Source organism: Schistocerca gregaria, chromosome X (genome assembly GCF_023897955.1).
Source record: "Schistocerca gregaria isolate iqSchGreg1 chromosome X, iqSchGreg1.2, whole genome shotgun sequence".
Classification (NCBI taxonomy): domain Eukaryota; kingdom Metazoa; phylum Arthropoda; class Insecta; order Orthoptera; family Acrididae; genus Schistocerca; species Schistocerca gregaria.
This window is the reverse complement of record NC_064931.1, coordinates 602097682-602121826: the sequence shown is the minus strand read 5'-3', so window position 1 is coordinate 602121826 and position 24145 is coordinate 602097682. Positions and strand designations below refer to the sequence as shown.

Here is a 24145-nt window from a genome sequence, read left to right as displayed (position 1 = left end):
CTTTTGGTATTGGGCAAAAGGAGACCCTTCTGAACTTCATAAATGGGCCATTACTGCATTATAGTCAGTTATGGAGTGTGATCAACACACTGTTGACTAACTGTGATCTTGGTTGAATATTATGACACGGTACGAAACTTTGCAGGCCAGTTTGAATAGACTTGAAGAGAAAATGTAATTTCAATAGAATGAGCCACTGAACATGCTTTTCATTGTTCAATAACAATTGAGAGATATGATGTTGCTGCATAGTGACATTGTTTGGCATGCATAGTAATATAATGTGATTACACTCCCTTCGCTCTTTTGTCTCTGTAGATACATGAAAGGTAAAGTTTCTGTTGTTGTGATGACATATAACAAAATTCAAATCTACAGATAGATCATAAATAGAGTAATCCATGCATCAGATCATATCTTGATAAAATTGTAGCTCTGTTTAATACATGTCAACTGAAGAGAAATGAAATGTACTTTATTTCAGTAACTGGAAATTATAAATGGCATGACTAACATCTCATTTTTGGAATAAACTCCTTTGATATAATATCTTGTACAAAATCTGGGTATGAAATAAGTCACACAACCAATGTGTTGGCTGCAGTGTCACTGTTATCCCAGTATTGGTTTCCTTCTTTTGAAAGTATGTTACACAATGCTTAAATAATATATAACACTTCCTTTCTTGTGTTATTCTGGCAGTGCTGCTATGCATGAGTGGTTTTGCACTGTGTGTAAGTGATAGTGCACCAAACTCTCGTCTATCAGGGGTGAAGTGATACAATTAATTTGTGTTCCTTTCTTTAGCTTAATGTGAAAACTGTAAATTTTGTAACTATAATGAAAGAAAATAGTTGAAGTAAAAATAATTTGTTATTTTAGCAGGTTTCAGATAGGCATTCTTATGTTTCAGCGGAAAGAATTGCTGACAAAGAGGGAATTACTCGTGAGCAACAAGATGAGTTTGCCCTTCAGTCTCAGCATCGTTATGCAAAATCTCAGCAAGAAGGACACTTTGATAAGGAAATTGTACCAGTTCCTGTACCACAGAGAGATGGAACTACGTTAGTATCAACTGACGAATATCCCAGGAAGGATCTGAATATTGAAAATTTGCAAAGGCTGAAACCAGTTTTCCGAAAGGTAGTGAATATTTTGAGACCTATTTTTACATAGATATTAATCTGTTATGATAATGATAGTGGAAAAAAACTGCATTATTGATCTCTTACGAAATCATGCGTTTGTTGTTTTTTATAAAATGAACATTAGTTGTGCAATATTGAAGAAGGAGGCAATGTATTAACCACTTGAAAGAGACAAAAATGGCTGCTTTGGGTATCTGTGTTCATTGCTTTGATTCAAGTCTTGGATGATTCGCTATCTCAGACACTCTCTGACTTCCCTAAATCATCAGACAGACAACTAATATACTGTAGCATGAGACTTGGTTCCTCCAGTGCAAAGAAGCAAATTCGAAAACAAGGTGCCTCCAATGGACTCAGCCAGTTGTCAAGTTTTCGGATACCTTCCAGTTTTGCGAAAGACAATAATCCAATATTTTTGGAATGCTATTATCAGTTAGGGGAACAATGATAGTGTTATTAGAGGATGTTTACTGGGGGTGAAAGCAAGAGGGAAAAAACTTATGGGGCTATGCAATAGTTTTTTTTGTTGGGGTTAGTGTACATCCTTTTCCAAAGACATAGAACAGCAAATGTGCACCAAAAGTTTTGGATAATGAAATGACATTAACTGGTTTATTACATGCTTAGAGAAATATTTAAGAACCAATTATTAGGCTGCATTGCACATCAGGGTACCTGCATGTGGGTATAAATTCATACCTTAATGCAATCATGAATACAAATGAAATGTGTTGGGGGGAAAGGGGCTGAGCATTGTATATAAATCAGTCACACATAAACAAATGAAATTAGAACTGGAACAACACACTGAAAATCCCTGGAGCTAGAGATCAGTGGTCTCAGTAGATTACTAAGAATATTTCACTATAAAGAACTTTAAATACACTGCACTAGCCATTTAAACTGCAACACCAAGAAGGATAGCAAATAGTGAAATTTTCCTTATTGTACATGTACAGTATAGTAGGAAGAATATAAGATTAAATTTATAGATGATTTGAGCATTTACAGGATGACTGACTTAGTACACTGAGCTGCCACCTCTGCCAGCAACATTAGCTCTAGCCCTACTGGGCATGGAGTCAAATTGTTCTTGTTTGTGAGTGGTGGTATGCCAGCCTTCTGCAATCTATGCCCATATATTTTCAGCGGATAAGAGGCATAGAGAATGTGCCAGCCAAGGAAACAAACATGCTCTATGTTGAGGTAGAGCAGGGCATCACAGGCAGTATGTGGTTATGCATTATCTTGTTTAAAGATATCACAGACATTGAAGATAGAACACAGCCAATGGCCTTAACATGTTGGTAATGTAACACCTGCTGTCCTAATTACCTGCTACACTAACCAGAGGTGAGCGTATTATGTACCCAATACCACCCCATACCATTACTGACATCTGTGGTGATGACAATGACAGATGCAATCTGCTAATGTTTGTTTTCTTGGTGCACCACTGTGGGCTCACCTACATATGCTACAATATCAAGGAAAGCCACAGCAATTGTCACCATGCTGAGAGTTCATGATACTCCAGACTTCATTGCACTGTCCATGTGGATATTTGTCTTGCTGCAAAGAAATCAATTTCCTGACTCATAGTGTGTAATGTGGCTGAATGCTCCTACACTGTGAAGAAACAATGTCTGTTTTCTTGGGTGTTCGTTGTGGGGCCACCAGTTCCATCATGGCATTGAGTATAATCCTCTTAAACCCATTGATTCCATATTTATGAGTCATGCAATTCCGACCAACATAAGTAGAAATATCATGGACCGAAGCACTGTAGCCTCGATAGGCCTATCATGTGACCAGTGGTATAGATATGTTAAACCTTACAGAATTTAAGTTAGCCTCCTACCTCTGTAGACAAAAGATGGTGAAAGGAGTAGTTGCCACATTTGTTAAAAATAGTTTTAAATTTAAGAATATTGACATTAATAAATTTTGCTTAGAGCAGCACTTAGAAGCATGTGCAACAGAGATAGAATTTCATAATAGGTCCTTTTAATAGTAGCCATGTACAGAGCACCTTCAGGAAATTTGAACCTGTGTATTAACGGTCTTGAAGATTTATTATCTCATCTAAAATTAAAAAACAAAGGACTAGTGGTTGCTGGTGATTTTAAACACTGTCAGTTAACAGTTACTGAAATCAGTTGTATTGTCATTCAATTTAATTTCTACTGTAAATTTCCCAACTAGGGTATACAAATGTCCTAAGACTGCCATTGATAATATATTTGTAGACAATTCTAGGCAACTTAGCCACATTACAAAACCAGTAGTAAATGGGCTATCTGACCATCACATGAAACACCTATCATTAAATTTTGAAAATTGTCAGGGTAAAACATCTATCGGAACTGAGTACTGAAGGCCAATAAAACAGTAAAAAACTGAGAAATTTAGGAGATTGCTCAAAGAAATTAATTGGATGGATGTTTATAGCATCCAAGACACAAATGGAAAATACAAAACATTCATTAATAAAGTTAGCACTTTATTTGAAAATTGTTTTCCCCTGAAGGTAACTCAAATTAAGGAGAGGTCTAATAAGAAACCATGGATCACACAAGGGATAAATATATCATGTGAGACAAAAAGGAAACTCTATCTGATATGTAGGGACAACTTTGATACTAGCATTATAGCTCATTACAAAAATTACTGCAAAATATTGAAGAAGGTTATCCAGAAATCTAAACACCTGTGTTGTGCGAAGAAGATAAATACATCCAGCAATAAAATAAAAACAATATGGGATATAGTTAAGTCAGAGAGCGGTAGGACCAGAAATAAGGAGGAACAAATAAATGAAACCCTGGTAACAAACGCATGTTGTGTTGCAAACCATTTAAACAAGTATGTTGTCTCCGTTACTAATAGCATGGGGTTGTCAGGTTCAGTAAATAATGCAATAGAATATCTGAGACCAGTGCACACAATCTCAGTAACATGGAATTGACACTTACTTCACCCAAAGAAATAGAACCCATCATAAAGTCCTTGAAATAAAAGCATTCTAGTGGTTATGATAACATATCAACAAAGTTAATAAGAGTGTTCATATGAGCCTAGTCATATCTTAAGTTATTTGTGTAATCAAGCACTTGTCACAGGAACATTCCCGGACTGGCTTAAATATTCTGAAGTTATACCTCTCCACAAGAAAGGGGACAAAGAAATGCCGTCAAATTACTGACCGATCTCACTTTTGCCAGCTTTTTCAGAAATCTTCGAAAAGGTTACTACTTAAGCACCTTAGAGAAAATAACATACTGTCAGTGTCACAGTTTGGGTTTCATAAGTGTTCTGATATTGAGAAAGCTATTTACACTTACAGCAAAAATGTCCTTAATTCATTGGACAACAAATTAGAGGCAACTGGTATATTCTGTGACCTGTCAAAGGCATTTGACTGTGAATCACAGCATTCTTTTAAGTAAATTAAAATATTATGGCATCACTGGTAGTGCTGCAAAGTAGTTTCAGTCATATCTTACTAATAGAAAACAAAGGGTGTCATTACATAACACTTCAGCAGTAGGCAATCAGACATCATCTGACGGGGAAGAAATTACAAGTGGTGGTCCCCAAGTTTCCATACTAGGCCCACCACTGTTTCTTGTGTATATTAATGACCTGTCATCTGTCACATTACCAGATGCCAAGTTTGTCTTATTTGCAGATGATACGAACATTGCAATAAATAGTATATCAAATATACATTTAGAAAGGTCAGCTAATCAAATTTTTACTGACATTAGTAAGTGGTTCATAGCCAATTCACTGTCATTAAACTTTGAAAAGACCCACTATATGCAGTTCAGAACTTCAAAGAGATTTACTTCTGGTGTGCGAATAAAATAAGACGACATGGAAATAGAAGTTGAGAGCGTAAAATTCTTGGGATTACAACTTGATAATAAATTCAGTTGGGAGCAACATACTAATCAACTGTTAAAGCGCCTAAACAAACCTGTGTTTGCAATGTGAATGATGTCAGACATAGGAGATGTAAATATAAAAAAAACTGGCATATTTTGCTTATTTTCACTCCATTATGCCATATGGTATCATATTTTGAGGTAACTCCACAAACATAGAAAAAATTGTAGAGTACAGAAGCGTATAATAAGAGTAATGAGTAGTGTAAATCCAAGAGCATAATGTCGAAACCTATTCAAAGAATTGGGCATATTAACCACAGCTTCTCAGTATATTTATTCCGAAATTTGCTGTAAATAATACATCTCTTTTTCCAACTAACTGCTTAGTTCACAGTATCAATACTAGGAATAAGAATAATATACATAAAGATTTAAAATCACTTACTCTTGCCCAGAAAGGAGTCCAGTATTCAGCAATGCATATTTTCAATAAGTTACCAGCAACCATTAAGAGTTTAGTTTCAGACAAGGCACAGTTTAAACGTAAATTGAAAGAATTTTTGGTGGCCAGCTCCTTCTTTTCCATCCATCAAAAAATGCAGTAGACCATTTTAATGAAAATTTATTATACTTTAATTTGTGACAATACTTGGTTGTAACAGCCAAGTAACTACCTACTGTGTGAATGATGGATGTGTGGAAAGCAGATGTAAGTCTGGAAATAGTGGAAGTTTAATTCTAAATCTTGTACATAGTCTGACTGTTTTTAACTGAGGATCACTGAAATGAATAATTTACTTCAATTTTTGAGAATACTTGGTTGTAATAGCCAAGAAAGTAGCAAATGTCTGAATGATGAATTTAATGAAAGCAGATGCAATTATTAAACCTGTAAATATTAGAAGTTTAAATTTAACTCATGTACGTAATTTTACTGTTTATTGACTGAGGATCATTAAAATTAATGAAACTCTCAAGTTTTTCTAATTATATGTTTGTAATGAGTGTATCTGACATGTTCCACACCCAGGAGGATTCCCTCTTTTATGGGTCTATGGAATGAATAATTAATCTAATCTAATCTAGACTGCGATCCTGCCACTGTCTAATTACAACACATGCTGGTAGATGTTTCTTAAATGAGGAGGCATAACATGATCTTCTCACAGACAGACAGACAGACAGCATTCAAATGTGGTTTATTATTGAGAAGCCTATTTCTTAATCTTTCATTACATACAGAATGTAGATGGCAGTTACCAAGTGTGTGTGGGAGGAGAAGACACACAGTTGCCCTGAAATAATGCTAATCTTTGCATATCCAAGTATTTAGTATATTTTATCCCTATTTGACATTTGTTGGATGTCATCTTTAAATTGTTGCACTTTGAATGGCCATCAGTGTACAATAAAGAAGGAAATACTGCTTTGCTGGCCATTTTGCGTAAAAGAAAGGCAGATGTGAAATTGCCATGAGTAACATATGAAATACTCTGGCTTATTGCTGTAGAGAGGAAAGATTGCCTTTCACGTCCATGACATTTAGTAATTTCAGCACGACCCTGGTTCATGCCAAATAGGGAGCATCTCAGCAACCTCTGGAAGTATTGGCTGGGTACAGGTCTGGTGAAACCATGGTTCTCAAACTGACAAGCACTGCAAGTTCTTTATAAACATAAGCTCTGGGCATGTTGTGTCATAGGAAATGGGGCTCCGGGATGAACAACCCAAGCAACAAGAATAGCACAAACCCCTATCAAAATAAAAAGTGACTGAGCGCAAGGTGTACCCCGTGCTGATGTGGTTGGATAACTGCTGAGGCAAACTTGTCATTAGTCAATCTCTAGGGCACTGCCACACCTTGGTTATATTAAATTCATCTGTACAACATGGGAACAGTCAAGATCAATCATTATTTGCCCAACTGCTCATGGGAGCACAATAGTTCCAAATTCTTCAAATAAAAACATTCCCAATGGGACTGTTGCACCATGTGGGACCAACACCACTGACTCAGTCAAGAAGCCTTTTGGTAGGTTACCAAGAACTCACACTAAAAAAAATTATTAATGTTCTAGGGAAGTTTTGATAGTATATAAATACTTCTGGATTAAAGGAGACGCTGGAGAGCAGAAACTTTAATTCGTATGTAGTTTTACACAGAAAGAAAGAAAACTTCCTAGAATGTGGAGTAACCCTTTTACTAGCTAAAGTTTAAAACAAACAAACACACACACACACACACACACACACACACACACACACACACAATGCTCCTTTATGGTGCCGGCTGGACTACAGTGCTGGTGATGCGTTTTGGCAGGTGTATTTGGTTATGGGGTTAGTGTCAGGTGGGGTGGGTAGAGGTAGGTGGGAGGCAGAGAGAGGGATTGGAGGTGGGTGGCTTTCAGCTTGGAGGGTGACAGCTGGTATGCTGGCTAGGAATGTAGGATGGAGAGGTGGTGAGTGTTATAACCTTTAATCACCAATAATTGCATGGATATTCAACACTCTCTCTTAGAAACAAAGCTGATAACATAACAACTCAGTATCTCGTATTCGACTGCCGTGCCGTGACATGCATCTGGCGCCGTTCGTAGCTAGGTGGCGCTCCCGCGCTTAGCCAAGTTGCGGAGCGCCTCTATCGCCGTTTGCGCATACTGTCCTGGCGGCACTGTTAAATGTCGTGGCACTGCCACAACACTTTTCCCCCCATGAAAAAAAAAAAGCTCACTTCCTTGGAGACATGGACAGTGCGTAGACATCCATGACCTCTTGTGAGGCCCCAAGAAGACCCCGCGGAGGGACACGAGAGTATGGTCGAAAATGTCCAGGACGGAAGCTCGTGCATGGAACGTGTCTCCTGGATGAGATGATGGGTGAAAACTCCGGAGCAGCATCCATAGGTGTCATGGACCTGGGAGTGTGCTCCAGCGAGATGGGTCCCGGAGAAGGCGGCGTCGTGACTGGGGCCGGTTCCGGCATACTCGGAAGCGGTAGCGACGTCGGCTGCATCAATACGTATGGTAGATTGGCAGCAGCGACAGGACTGGCTTCTCGGGCTGGTGGAGGCGAAGGAAGGGGCGGTGGCACCGGCGTGGCCACCACTCGTGGGCGCATATGGTCATAATGGCGAACAACCATGCCGTCGTCCGTACGTATTCCACAAAGCCGGCGGCTGCAAAGAGCCTTGACCACCCCTGGAATCCATTTAGGGCGAGATCCATACCCTCTTGCCCACACGTCGGCACCCACCGAGTATTTTCCCGCACTAGGGGACATGGCACAAGACCTGACAGGGTGAAGCAGGTGCAGTAGAGTGCGCGGTTGACGGCCATGCAAGAGTTCAGCAGGGCTGCGATCACCCAGAGGCGTGAAGCGATAAGAAGTCAGAAATTGCAGCAGAGCGTCATCTGTGGAAAAATCACTAAGGAATTTTTTCATCTGGCATTTGAAAGTGCGGACAAGGCGCTCAACCTCCCCATTCGATTGCGGATGGAAGAAAGGTGCTGTAACATGATGAATCCCTTGTCCAGTACAAAAATCACAGAAGGCCTGCAAAGAGAACTGAGGGCCATTGTCAGTGTCGAGAGTTGACTGTACAGCGCCTACATCACACCACGTGTCTATTTGCGCGCCAGCACCGTCAGACACTTCAAAGGATTGAGCGATGCTTAACTTCCGACAACGACGTGTTTGGCAGTTGTAGGGCACATTGCCGAACTTCTTTATCAGGAGCAAGTCGTAGAAATTGCATCCCTAACCACTGAATCAGCATAAGACTCGTGATGAGTGTCCGTGACAAACTGACATTTCCTACTCAGACCGTGTAGTTATGCCGCCAAAGCCCGGTAAGATTGATGGGGCTGTTTACGACACAGGTAGAACGCAATGCGGGCGGCAACGACGTGGGTGTTTTTTCAGTAATAGTTAGACAATAAGTCACACATTTCTTGGAAGGACAGAGAGGCAGGTTCCCGCAGAGGGGCTAACTGAGATAGCAGCTGATAGACCATGGGGAAATCCAAGATAGAAATAACGACTTACACATAGGAGCATCGACAACACCAAAAGCCAAGAAGTGTTGCTGCAAGCACTTCTCATAGTCCTCCCAGTCTTCAGCGGCCTCGTCGTAAGGAGGGAATGGAGGCGGAGAAGAGGAAGACGGACGATAAGTAAGGGACGTCGACAATGCCTGAATCGCAGCCGTCGTCTGTGTTCGTTGAGCCTGAATAGTATCCGTCAGCTGTGTTTGTTGTTCAATGAGCGCTTGCATAAGCTGTTCCATGTCTGCCCAGTCACGAACACGCAAATCCACAACACAGTGAAAATATCCGACCTCATCGCCAAAAATGTTATAACCTTTAATCACCAATAATTGCATGGATATTCAACACTCTCTCTTAGAAACAATAGCTGATTACATGATAACAACTCAGTATCTCGTATTCGACTGCCGTACCATGACATGCGGCCGTCGCCTTTCGTAGCTAGGTTGCGCTCCTGCGCTCAGCCGAGTTGCGGAGCGTCTCTATTGCTGTTTGCGAGTACTGTTGTGGCGGCACTGTTAAATGTCGTGGCACTGCCACAACAGTGAGTACACAGGCGTACACATATGATGCATGGTCATTGGAGCTGGTGGGGAATGACGCACACTAAAGGTGATGTGGGGACATGAATTGGGAGGGGATAACAGGATGGAGAAAGGGGAAACTCTTGTATGAAGGGTGCATTGGCAGTAAGTTACTGGTAATTGAAGCCAGGGAAATTACAGGAGCAGAGGAGATGTTGTAAGGATAACTTCTATCTGCATGGTTCAGAGAAGCTGTTATTAGAGGGAAAGATGCAGGTGGCCCAGGTTGTGAAGCAACCATTGAAGTTGTGCATGTTGTGCCACTCAGTGGTCAACTTTGTTCTTGGTGACAGTTTGACAATGGTCATTTCTCCTGGTGAACAGCTGTTTGATAGTCATACCAACACAAAAAGCTGTGCTGTGTTTCCAGCAGAGTTCATATAGGACATCACTGCTTTCAAAGGGGGCCTGGCCTATGATGGGGTAGGATAAGCCTGTGACAAGACTGGAGGATGAGGTGTAATAATGAACAAAATGAGATTTTTTTTTATGCCACTCAGTACAACTTTGGAGTCTGTGACTGTTGCTGTTCATGTGAAGATACCACTTGAATTTACCATCTGTAATGTGTGTTCCACCCGATGATGAAGTGCCTAAGAATGCATTGTCTGCACTGTTTCCTCATCTCACCCCACCCTTTCTTATATTGGATGACTTCAATGCCTGAAAGCCTTTACGGGGTGAAACTGCGCAAACACTGGCCATGGCAAAGCTGTCGAAGACTTGCTCGCAGAGCTCGATTGTTGCCTCTTGAAAGCTGGTGTTCACACACACTTCAGTGTGGCGTGTGGGTCTTACTTGGCCAATGACTTTCCATTTGCAGCCAGTGTCTGCCCGGTCATGCACTGTAGAGTCCATGGTGACCTGTGCGACAGTGATAATTTTCCAGTCATTTTGACCCTTCCTCGGCTTCACTTATCTGGGTGTCCACCCAGATCGGCTCTCTCCAAAGCTGACTGGGATGCTTTCACCACTGCCATCGCCCGTGTCACTACACCACATGGAGCTACTGATGTGCTTGTCGAGAGTAAAACTGCAGCCATTCTATCAGCAGCTGACTCAGCGGTCCCCTCTTCCTTGGGATCACCCCCATCGGAAGACAGTACCTTGGTGGACCTGTGAAATCGCTGTGGTGATTAGAGACTTCAGATGGGCTTTCCAGCACCATAAACAACGTGAGTTAATGGAGCACTCATTGCCATTAAATGGTTCCATGCCCAGGTCTGCCACCTCATAAAATTACAGAAACAAGAATATTGGGAGGGGTATGTTGCTACAATTGAACCATGTATGCCTTCTTTCCAGGTGTGGGGAAGAACTGACATTTCTGTGAACACTAGGGAGGGTGGCAGCAGGTGTTCCTTGTATCTGTGTGAGTGGTGATGTCTGCACTGCTGCTGATGCTGTTGCTGAAAATTTTGCTTTTCATTATGCTCGAGCATCTTCATATGAAAATTATCAACCTGCAGTTTGTGTCCTCAGAGGGCAGAGTAACTTCCTTTACAGTTTACTACATGTCACCGGGAACCTTATAATGCTCCATTCAGTGAGTGGGTATTCCTCAGTGCCCTAGCCCATTGCCCTGACGACATGGCACCCACCTCAGTGTTGGTGCGCCGCGCGGCTGACAGTGGCCCATATCTTTGTGAGCTGTCCTTTTTTGGCTGCCGTGTGATGGACTCTTCAGTTACGGGACTCGTTGCCATTAATTTTAGCTGACAATGCTTCATCGGCTAATTTAGTTTTACGTTTTATACGTGACAGTGTGTTTTATCAGTCTATATAAGTTTTAGCACATGTCCTTTGTTCCTTCGTGTTCTGCACTCTAATGCTTTTAGGGTGGATGTTTTAATGTGTCACAGAGTGGCTGGCTTTTCCATTTTATTCTCGTGGTCAGCCAGCCACGGTCATCTGTTCTCTTGTTTTTACCCCTTCTACCTGTTTCTTGCTTCCCTCTGTGGTTTCCTTTTCCTGTTTTGACTATAGTAGTGTTGGTTGTCCTTCTGTCATTCTTCCTTTCTCCTGTTATTGTGCTGTATGTCTCCTTTCTTTTCTTCTTTCCCTTGAGTAATTATTTTACCGGGAACAAAGTTCCGATGATCTCGCAGTTTGGTCTCTTCCCCCTCCCCATCTTTTAAACAAACCAACCAACCAACCTGCCGTGGCTCCAGAGCCAGACCGCATCCACTGCCAAATGCTCAAACACTTATAGTGGATTGCCAACATCAGATCCTTGCAGTTTTCAACCCTATCTGGAGTGAGGATGAGTCTACTTCTCAGTGGCGTGAAAGCATGATCATCCTAATTCTGAAACCAGGTAAAGTGCCCCTTGAGATGGACATCTCTTGCCCAATTGGCCTAACTGATGTTTTCTGCAAGTTGCTCGAATGCATGGTGAGCCGACAGCTGTGTTGATAATTTGAGTCTCGTGGTCTTTTGGGTCCGTCCCAGACTATTTTTCGCCAAGGCTGTTCTACTGCTGACAATTTGGTCTACCTGGAGTCAGCTGCTCAGTCAGCTTTTGCCTGGCATCAACATCTTATTGCTGTGTTCTTCAGCTTGTGTAGAGCTTATGACACCACATAAGCCCACCAATTTTTGTCCAGAACTTCATCTCTCGTCATACTTTCCAGATTCAAGTTGGTGCTTCCTACACTACTCCCCATATACTAGAGAATGGGATCCCAGAGTGCTATGTATTGAGTGTGCCCCTTTTTCTGGTGTCTGTCAATGGTCTAGCTGCAGCTGGGGGATGCACAGTGAAACTCTCCCTGTATGCTGACTGTTTGCATCTACTATTGCTCCTCATATGTGGGTGTTGGTGAGAATGCTGACTGAGGGTGTCATACGAAGGATGCAGACCTGGGCTCTCACTAATTGCTTCCAGTTTTCTGTCACCGAGGCATGTGTTGTGCACTGTTGTTGCTGCCATACTGTCTATCCCCAACCAGAACTCTACTGCAATGAACAAATGCTCAATGTTTTGGAGGCTTATCATTTTTTTGTCTTTGATGCCCAATCATATGGCTTCTCCATCTTTGTCAACTTAAGTGAACTTGCTGGTCACACCTTAATACTCTTCACTGTCTTTGTAACACCAGTTGGGGGTGCAGACCGCTCTACACTTCTGTGGCTCTACAAAGCTCTGACCCTGTTGCGTCTTGATTATGGGAGTCTGGCATGTGTCTCAGCATCGCCAATGCTGGACCCAATACACCATTCTAGGGTCCAGCTTGCAACAGGTTCATTTCGGACCAGCTCTGTGAAAAGCCTACTTGTTGTGAAGGCTGGGATCCCTCCCCTACAGATTAGGCACCAACAGCTGCTGCTCAATATGCAGTAAACATTTACTGCTCCCTGGAGAATCCGAACTACCATGTATTTTTTCCAGGTAGGAAGATCTACCTCCCACAATATAGGCCAAGGTCTGGAGTCACGATCGCAGTCCTCTTACAGTCTGTGCTCTGAGTGCCATCTTTCCCCACTATTGCCCTTGTCAGGCAGAAATTGTGTGTGTACCCCATCCTCGGATATGCCTCTATCTCTCCTTCTGACCAAAAGGTTCAATACATGCTGTGGTTTTTCACCGTTTGGTTCTGGACGTCCTTAATGAATTCCTGGGCTCAGACATGGTCTACACTGATGGCTCTACTGTCGACAGATGAACCACTTTTGCCTACACACATGCAAGATGCAGTGATTGGCAGTGATTCTTTGAATAGTCTTCAGGCTGTCGACCAGTGCTACTCTCAACACCCATTGGTTCTGAGTATCCAGGATCTCCTGTATGGCCTCTACCATGCTGGAAGGTTGGTAATCTTTGTATGGACCCCTGGTCACTTTAGAATCCCAGGGAACAAACATGCTGACAATTTGGCCAAGATGGCCAGCAGGATGCTGACTTTGGAGATGGGGTACTGTAACCGGATCTTTGATTGACTCTACACCTACAGTTGTTTGAGACTTGGAAGTTGGATTGGTATATCATGGTTTCCATCCCTTCGTGTTTCTTGCAGGGTATGTACTGTCCTCTGCCGGCTTTGCATTGGCCACACTTGGCTGACCCATGGCCATATCCTGTGATGTGAAGATCCACCCCCACCCCCAGTGTGGTACCTGTCTGTAGTGGATGATACCAAAGCAGCATATTTGGTTTTACATTTGACCCATGAAAGTGGTTTTTACTATCTGGTGATGGTTGACATGACAACTGTATCCTGAAGGATCATTGAATACATGTTAGCTATGTTGCAGGAGTAGTTTGCAGAATGGGAGAAGATTTCTCTTTCTCCTACTGCACCAGACTTCAGCCCCCCTTTGAAAATGTATGGCCGGAGCTAAAATGGACCACGTGCCAAAAATTTGAATTGTTTGTTATGTTATGCAAAGCCTTTGTTGCAGAGAAAGCAGTCACAATACAGAATTTATAGCACTGCTCATATAAGTACAGGACTTGTAATTAAGAGAGTTATATTTGGACAATCAGCATGAAGCACACAACCTCTTGAAGAACACGAGAAAATCTGTGCTATATAAGTCCTAGTATTTGAGACATGGAAAAGGCACTTAAGACCATGAGATGAGTCACGCATGGAAACCAGCAATACATACATAAGTATTGGAGCTCTTAGTATAATGACTTCATAGTTAGGTGGTGTAATAGACAGTCGGATGGTCAACTGCATGATGACAGGTGGTAGAATGTGAGAGATTTATTACACACCTCGTGGACTCCTTTTCTAGCAGGATCCACGTAGTCGTGACTGTGGGAGGCTTTTGGACTGAACATAAAGTGGTAGAGGAACTATATGTGGTGCCATTTTGAGGGCTGAAATCCTCTTATTAAGAACTGTAAACAGTCTGTTCTTTTAATTTCTGATTTTTTTGTTGCTTAAATGAATTGACACAGCAAAATAAAAAATAACTGCTGAAAGTGGGATTTGATCTCAAACTTGCCATTATGCAGTTACTCATCAAATAGTCAACTACAACACCAAACTATGAAGGCACTATACTAAGTGCCCCAATATTCAGTTTTTCCCCCCCTGTGCTTGGCTATGCCACATGACTTCAGTGTCTTTTCCATGTCTGAAGTCCTAGGAATGACATGAAGCTTTTTCCTTGTGTTCTATTTTTAGAGGATGCATGCTTTATGCTGTGTGTCAATAAGGTGTGGCTCCATCAGTTACACTCTTTGTTACAAGTACCCCATCGTTTTACAAGCAGTATTGTGCACTATGTAATTTGATCAGCTTAACGAAGGGAGCAATTGCAATTTCAGCCATTGCCACTTCTTGTGCTATCAGGTGTTAAAGTGAAAGCCAGAATGTGGATATTGCATATCGAGTTATGGCAACATATTTTCTGTGACTCCAAAGGTATTGTGTTAGTAAGTTTGCTCCATGAATTTCAAAGAATTAATTTTGCATACTACTGTGGTTTCCACTATGTTTGAGCTGCATACTAATTTGATCAACACTACAGACTAACAGTACGTGTGTTGCTGCTCAAAGCTTATGCTAAACTCTACAGCACAGCAATTAATGCAACAAACTTTAGCTGATAGGTATTGAACAGCTTTTCAGCATTGGCTCTATAGCCCAGACCCATCACCTTGTGACTTTCATGTACTCAGGCCATTCGAGAAAACTCTAGATGGAGAGCATTGTATAAAAAGTGAACACATGCAACAGTTTCAACTCAATGTGGCTTGACACTCTTAGTCATACAATAAAATAAACAAGAAAGGGATAAAATTGCATTACTCAGTAGTAAACGTGTTTTAGATAAGATGGATGTGAACGTCAAAAACCATACCAATGATGTTACTAATTTGCAGAACAAAATGCGAATGTTGTTGCAAAAGGTGTCCAATATATATCTACCCCCAATAGACAGAATAGCTATTAGAAAAGTTGGTGAAAAAACCTTATCAGAAAGTCGCACACTAATTTTTTAAACCTTAGCTCTTCTGTAGATATTAATTCTCTCTCTCTCTCTCTCTCTCTCTCTCTCTCTCTCTCTCTCTCTCTCTCTCTCTCTCTCTCTCTCTCTCTCTGTATCTAACTCTATCTTTCTCTTCTCATTATTGCTACGGTCGCAGGTTCGAATCCTGCCTCGGGCATGGATGTGTGTGATGTCCTTAGGTTAGCTAGATTTAAGTAGTTCTAAGTTCTAGGGGACTGATGACCATAGATGTTAAGTCCCATAGTGCTCAGATCCATTTGAACCATCTTCTCATTATTGTAGTATCTTAAACAGAAATGACCATAAAAAATGTACTAATTTCTAATCGGAATAATGTAATTAATTGGTCTGGTGTATTGTTCTTATTACAGAATGGTACTATCACAGCTGGAAATGCATCAGGTTTAAATGATGGTGCTGCAGCATTAGTACTGATGTCCAACAAACTTGCTTTGGAGAAAGGTATCAAGCCTATGGCTAAAATCATTGGATGGTCTCAAGGTGGTCTTGACCCACAGTATATGGGTATGGGTCCTGTACCAGCTATAACTGCACTGGTAAGTAGTGCAGTGCATTGAAGTTTTACCTATTCTTATCTATAGAATATGTGATCAGTTAGATATTATTTTCCAATTGTGCTCTCCCCCTCCCTCCCTCCCTCCCTCCCTCCCTCCCTCCTTTCTTACCTAACACATTCATTATGCTGCAGCTTGCTATGCCTCAAATGTGTAACATGTGAATCTGTCAGTATTTGCGTGTTATAGTACAGGGTATTGTTTGCTGTGAATGTGGGATAATTGTTGTGTTGAATGGGTGTATGTTTGGTTATTTTAAGTTTGTGATTGCTGTGTCTGTATATTCAGTAGAGATAAAGTGATGGTTTGCTTGAAAACCAAATTACTCTTCTCTCTGCTTGACAGTGTTCAGCCATCCTTCCACAAATGAAAAATAAAGTTGCATGTTAATATTCACAAGCACCCTGCCATTAATTGCTGTTAATTTTAAGGTGGAATCTCCTCCCCCCCCCCCCCCCCCTTACCCCAGGGGCTCCTGGTTATTTTGTTAGTCTGTGCATGGCGCACTTGAGCCCCTGAGCTATTGCAGCCTGTTCTTCCTTCCCTGGCTGCATTTCCTTCATCCTACCCCTCCCTCCCCATCTTCACTCCTTCCCCGCTGTCCCCTCCTCCTCCTCTCCTGGTATTCTGATTTATTTTGACCTGGTTATCCACCTGGTTCCCTGTATTCCTTGCAACTTTGTTGCTCTTGCCTGTTCTCTTTCATCCTTTTTGGCATTTCGGTGCACCCTTGGTATTTGATCTCCACTTCTAAATTTTCTGTCTTTAGTGTGAGCCATTTGGGGAAGAACTCTCTCCCTAGTGTCTGGGGTGTGGTCCAGGCAGTCTGTGTGGTGGGGCTGTTATGTACCCATCTGGTTGAGCCCCCTGGCAACACAGGGATCACGTTACTGATACCTGAGCTGTTCCCTCCACATGGATGCCAAGGAGTGTTTGCTTGTCTTCCTGGAGCATTGGAACTCCCAGCAACAGCCGCCGTGCTAGGTGGTCCTTGCTGTGGGTGAGTGGCACACATGGAGAGCCCCTGATCGGAATGGGTGGTATCAGGACAAATGCTTGGCACATGAAGCGTATCAAGCTGCAAAAATCTGACCATTCTCAAATGGCCGTCTTATCAAATGGTGAAGGATCATTGAATGATGCTTCACTTGACCTGGCAGCCTTCCATTCCCTGGCTACACTGTGGGAGGGGGGCCAGGCTCACCATTTGGGGATGAAACACTTTACCCACTACCTTGTCTTTACTAGGATGGATGAGTAAAAATTCACTGCCTCAAAGCCATTGTTTTTTCTGGAGAAGATAGTGGACAAGTTTGGTGAAGTGGGGTGTCTCAATAACACACAGTCAGGCTCCCTGTTGATCAAAGCTTCTACTGCCACCCAACCTGCAGTTCTTCATGCTTGTGATTATCTTGGCAATCTTCCAGTGTCTATTACTACTCACAAATCTCTGGGTATGGCCAAGGCAGTGATTTTTCATAGTTACCTCACCCTCCAAACTGACATGGGACTCCAGGATTAATCTGGAGCAATGCGGCATTCATTTTGTTTGATGTGTGCAGAAGGGTCACAAAGACAACTGCACCAATACCAGCACCTTCATTCTGGCTTTAGAGGGGATTCCCTCCCAGAGGAGGTCAAGGTTATGTACTACAGATGTGATGTGAAGCCTTACGTCCCACCACCCATGAGGTGCTTTCGGTGCTTGTTTTTTGGGCATATGTCTTACTGCACGGCGAACCCTCTGTATGGTGACGATGGACATGCACTCTGAGGGTAGCCTCTGTGTTCCACCACCTGTGTGTGCCAGTTGTCCTGATCGACCCTCCCTCCCTCGCCAGATTGCCCAACTTAGGCTTGTCAGAAATATGAAACACTCCATCTGGCGTCACTTTCTTCAACTTTCGCCTCTCTTACATCCTTTCTCACTCCTACCTCTTCCTTACCTCACCTCCATCCCCCTCTCCCATCCCCCTCTCCCATCCCCCTCCTTTGCAGTTCCCATGACCTTCCCTCTGGTAGCCACTCCCCCACCCCAGCCAAAGAAGTGCCCCCTCTTCTTTGGCACCTGCCAGTGATGCCGTCCCCCCTCCCCCCCCCCCCCCCACCTGACCCTTCTGCGGTATGTCTCAGGCTTGAAGCCTACTACCACTACTCTGTGACAAACAGCACCATCTGTGCTCCCCAAGGTTACCCACTCTCTTCTAGTTCCCGGTTATGCAGAGCCCTGTACTACTCCTGTTCGCTGCCCGTCTCCACCTCTGAAAGAGAAAAAGTAGTAGTCCGACGACAAGACCCCTGCAGTGCTCCTGGAGGTGTCATCTCTCTCATCGCAATCTGAGTCAGACCTCTTATTCATGGATCTCACCACATCCTTCTCAGTGACAACCACTGACCAAATGACATGACCTCCTCCTCAGTTTCTTTATGTCTAACTTGGACTCACGCCACACAGTAATCCAGTGGAATTGCAACAGATTCTATCATCGCCTACCAGAATTAAAGAGTCTTGTTTCCTTGTATTCTGCGTTCTGTCTTGTTCTTCAAGAAACGCACTTCCATGATGATCACTTTCCAATGTTTCATGGTTATCTGGCATTCTGTTGGATTCGTGCTGGCCTTGGGATAGCATCTGGAGGGGTCTGCACTTTAGATTCCCCTTTGTACCAACGTGGAAGCAATATTTGTTAGAGTGTAAATGACTCCGGCAATCACAGTTTGCAATGTCTACCAGCCTCCAGGTAGGCTACTTCCTTATGTTGAACTGTCTACCTTAGTACAACAACTCCCGCCCCCTTTCTGCTCCTCAGGGACTTCAGTGCACACAACTGTCTGTAGGGGAATGCCACTTAGATGGGTAGGGGCCTCGTAAGTGACCAGCGTATTACAGAAGTTGACTTGTGTGTCCTCAATGACAGTTCCCCTATCCACTTCAGTGGCACTCATGACACCTTCACTGTTATCGATCTCACTACCTCTCCCCATGCTCTCTTGGCTTCCCTACATTGGTCACCCCATGATGATCTTTGTGACAGTGACCATTTTCCAGTAATTCTGTTGTTCGCCTGCCACTGGCAGGCAGACCGACCCTCATGGTGGGCATTCTGCAAGGCCAGTTGGCCTTTATGTATGTCTGCTGTGCACTTCGACACCTCTCTCTTTAATTGTATTGATGTTGTCATGCAGGGTGTCTCGGCCACTATTCTTAAGGTGCTGGCAGTGCTGTCGCCCTATCCACAGGTTCCCCTCATCATTGACCAGCACTGTGGTGTGGACCAAGGCCGTTAGCAGTTGCTGTCCAGGACTGCTGACAGGCACAGCAGTGATTCAAACTACACCCTTCACAGACCAACCTCCTCACTTTTAAGCATCTCCATACTATGGCTCGTTACTGTATTAAGCAGAGTAAAAAGGAATACTGGGAGCACTGCTTCCTCACTGGGGGACATATGCCTCTTCCTCACAGGTTTGGTCCAAGCTCTGTAGCCTTCTGAGCCATCAGTGACATTCATCTGCGCAGGGTTTTATCCTCCAAGGTGCTCTGTGCACTGATACACTGGTCGTTGCAGAACACTTTTTGACACAGTTTGCGACAGTATCGGCATCCTCTTCCTATCTCGCTACCTTTCTTCAGCAGAAATGCCGAGTTGAACAGACCTCCCCTCCCCCCCTACCCCCCTCCCCCCTCCCCTCCCCCGCCCTCTTTCAGCTGCCACCATCTTGGATCTTATAATCAACCCTTCACTAAATGGGAAATCTTACAGGCTCTTACATCTTCCCATGACACGGCCCAGGTCCATATTCCATCCACAGCCAGATGATCCTACACTTGGACATTATCCAGAGGCAACATTTACTCATGATCTTCAACTGCATTTGTCCCACAGGTGCTTTCCCTTCACAATGGTGAGGCAGTATAGTTATCCCCATCCTTAACCATGGGAAGAACCCAACATCTCTCGACAACTATTGCCTGATTAGCCTGACAAACTTAAAGTACTTTGAGAGGATAGGTAGCTTCAGATTATGTTGGGTACTTGATTTGGGGTCTTATGTCAGCGTATTAATGTGGCTTCTGGGAAAAATAATCTCCAACTGACCATTAACTCAAATTGTAAACAACACTCTAACAGGCTTGTACTAACTACTGGCACCTTGTCACAGTCTTCTTCGACCTACATAAGGCATATGACATGGCTTGACGCCATCACATTTTAGGTACCCTCCATGACTGGGGCTTTTGTGACCCCCCCCCCCCCTTTCTGATTTTTTATCTGAGAGTTTCTATCCTGCCGGCTCTTCAGAGTTTGAGTTGGCACTTAACTCAGCACCCCTTGGATTCAGGAGAACAGTGTTTCACAGGGTTCTGTGTTAAGTGTCACACTCTTCCTCATAGATATCAATGGGCTTGTAACCTGCATTGGGCCTGTGGTTACCCTGGCATTGTATGTCAACAATTTTTGCATCCAGTGCAGCTCCCACTCGGTAGCATCTGCTGAGTACCAGCTCCAAGGTGCCATCCGACAGGCCTCTGCATGGGTTGCCTCCCATGGCTTCCAGATTTTCCCCCCCAAACATGGGTAATACATTCAGTGACCCACAGTACACCCTGATCCAGAACTTTATTTAGGTGACCAGCTCCTTGGTGTTCTTGGACCTTGTTTTTGATAAAAAGCTGATGTGGCTACTCCTTATTCACCACCTGAAGACTATGTGCATGCAGAAGCTAAATGCTCTCCGCCTCCTGGTCCACACTGCTAGGGGAGTAGACTGTGCTACTCTTCTGCATCTTTACTGTTCTCTGGTCTGGTCCAGACTAGACTATGGTTGTCAAGTATAGGCCTCAGTGGCTCCTTCCAATCTGAAAATACTTGACCCTGTTCACCACTGTGGGGTACGTCTGGCTATTGGTGCCTTTCGCACTAATCCTGTTGACAGTCTCCTTGCAGAAGCGGGGTTCTTCCATCTACAAATACGACGGAGCCAATTCTTGGTTTCTCATGCAATTACCATTCGCAGATTCCCTGACCGTCCCATATACCCAGACCTCTTTGCAAACGAGGGATGTCTTCCTCCTGTTAACTGTCCTCAGGTGGGATTGCCAGTTGGAATGCATCTCACTTCCTCTTCCCCTCTGTTGGGATATCCATCTCCACTCACTGGAATGCGCCCTGTCTATTTCCTCCTCACCCCTCCACCCGGGGTGGTGCCTAGATCATGTATTATGACCGACTTAGTCCAGGGTGCTGAGGTCTCTGTCACCACTATGGTTTTCCAGCATCTTGTACATTCCATCCTTGCATAGTTCCAGGCTGCCACCATCTTCTACACTGATGGTTCTAAGACGACAGATAAGGTGGCATACTCTTTCATGTCTCCTACTAGCTTAGAACACTATTTATTGCTGGGATCCTCTAGTGTGTTCACAGAAGAGCTACTAGCCATCAACAGGGCCCCCCATTTTGTTTCTCAGGTCTCCCTCCACAGTGTTTTATAATGTACCGACTCAGTGAGCAGCCTTGAGGCTATTGACTGATGCTACTCTCGTCACCCTTGGGTCTCTGCTATCCATGACCCTTTCTCTGTGCTTGGCTGTGCCGCCTGCTCAGTTGTCTTTCTCTGGGACCCGTGACCACTCCCTCATGTAAAGACCGCTCTTTCATCCCTCCGTTTTCCCAATTTTTAGAGTTTGGGGTACCCTTTTATATCTTCTAATGTGTGTGTTTTAACTTCCTTGTTTTATAGTTCGACTCCTCTGACTGGATCCGTCCACTTTTAGTGGACCCTCTCTCTTCCGTGTGGAGCTTTGGAATCGCGGGACTGATGACCTCGCCATTTAGTCCCCTAACCTCCTTCAGTTAATCAGTCAACGTGGAAGGTGTAGTTCTTGCATGCCACATAATGTAGATCCCTTCTCCATACTTTTGTGATGAACTAAACAGAAAATATTATCTCAGTAATATTAGCTTAATGATACTGGAAAGTCGGAAAAAGAATACTAACAACATAGGGAGTGAAGGTGACCACTCATCTTGTAGATGAGGTGTTGAGTGACAAATACACACTAGTTAGATTTATATTGTAACTAAGCTTTTGGGCAATGTCCTTCCTGGGAACTAACAGACAGCAAGCACAGCTTAAACATTTAACTTAAATCTTGTTATTTGGATTGCATGTCGTGCAGAAACCTTTTTCCCCTACAGTAAGTGAGGTTGCACTCATGCTGTGAGATACTTCTTTTTGGTGTAGACATTTACTACCCTTTTACTGTGTGAAAGGTCTGTATCATTTTTTCTTGGTAGCTGGTGTGCTGACTGCATAGGTTTCAAAACTTTTTTTAATGTGATAGATGTTACATAATAGTTTCCTCTCTGCAGTGGAAAATTGTAACAGAGCCTTTTAATGAAACTCCTTTCTCTAGTAATTGAGAAATTACGTTAGGTGACTCAGCAGTAAAATGCTGAACACATGAAGGAGGTTTTTGTTTTGCATCCCAGAAATACTCAAATTGAAATAAAAGTTTTCTTCAGTTTCTTTAACTAGATGACTACCATGTCGTTCTCTTTAAGTGCTACAAGTTTATTACTCTTGCAAGTTTTGACAAGTGTCAACTAATAATCTACTGCTGATCATTTATATGTTAAAATGCACAACATAAAATTCTTCATAGTTACATGTGTCAGCTCTGAGGGATCTACGTTTTTGTGGGTTGGAACTTCAAATAATGTGTAATAGTGTAGTTTGCCCTGTCTTCATTTTATCATTGTACACTTGTTCTCTATCTCTTTACATCTTTCTTATGTCTTGTCATTTCCATTCAGATGTGTTGTACAACAATGTGGAGTATGGCCACTCAAACTCTCCCATCAGTCGCTTAAAATGCTGTCACTGTTGCTTTTAAGTTGCACCATAGTTTATATTCCAAGATAAACTGTAAGTGTACAGTTTGCATCATTTTCTGCATGCTGTTGCAGCTTGTAAGCAACTGTAACAGCATTTAAGACATTCATCATAGAGTGTTTAATCACCAGGGTAATCTGGTTATTGGATCAAAGGAAGGCAGGGGTGGAAATACTTAATCAGCCAATAGCATCCAACTTCTTTGAAACATGAAGCCATTAAAAGAATGGCCATAAACCACTAATTGAATTATACATTCATCACAGCTAATGTTTCATATCCTAATTTGCTAATTTCACCAACTTGGAAACAAACTGGCAGTTTCCAACTTAACCTAGACCTAGAAAATAATATGAATGCAAATAATTTTCAGTGTTATGTTCTTTTTATATTTGCACACATATGGTGTCAAAAGAGTACATCATCATTGCATCAAGAGACGGAGCCAACAACTAGTATGAATAGGTTCAATCCATCCAGAAGGGGCATAGGTGTATCCTATATGACCATTCTTATTAAAACATTGTGATACTGAACTAATCTTTGGATGTGCATTTTCAGCTTTTCAAGGCATAATGAATAATCAAATTTTGAGCATGCAGCTGTGTAAATTCCGCTCCCACTGATATTTTGGCTGTGTATCTCCCAGACCACCTGGGAGTCAGCCAAGAGACTCTTGATACATGGCAAATATACTAGTGGGAGAGGTGGAATTTGCATGGTTGTAAGCCCAAAATTTACAAAATCAGCCATTCGATGATCCAACATTGCAATCCCCCACTTCTTATACTGAACTGTCCCTTCTATCTACCCCAGGCTTTTCCAGCACTATCCCATAAGGCAAGGGCACCCATCAGCTCCTCAGAAGGCAGGTGCAGCTACAGGCTCTCGGCCATGTAGTACGATCTAGTATGTCTCGTCATGTCTGCTTGACTGCCCACTTGTAAACTGTGTTTGCCCTGACCTGTCTAGCCCGCTGCTGCCAGCAAGTGGCCACTAGACCTGGAACAGCCTGTTGGCTATATTTAC

General features: G+C 42.9%; 1 protein-coding gene across 1 annotated transcript in view; it reads left to right on the top strand.

The window, feature by feature from the left end:
• The window catches only part of LOC126298934 (acetyl-CoA acetyltransferase, cytosolic-like), a 66615-nt gene that overhangs the window by 31822 nt on the left and 10648 nt on the right, over positions 1 to 24145 (top strand). The window contains exons 5-6 of the mRNA XM_049990531.1: positions 914 to 1143; positions 16013 to 16198. Coding sequence (XP_049846488.1) covers positions 914 to 1143; positions 16013 to 16198 — 416 coding nt within the window. The remainder of the gene's footprint in view (positions 1 to 913; positions 1144 to 16012; positions 16199 to 24145) is intronic.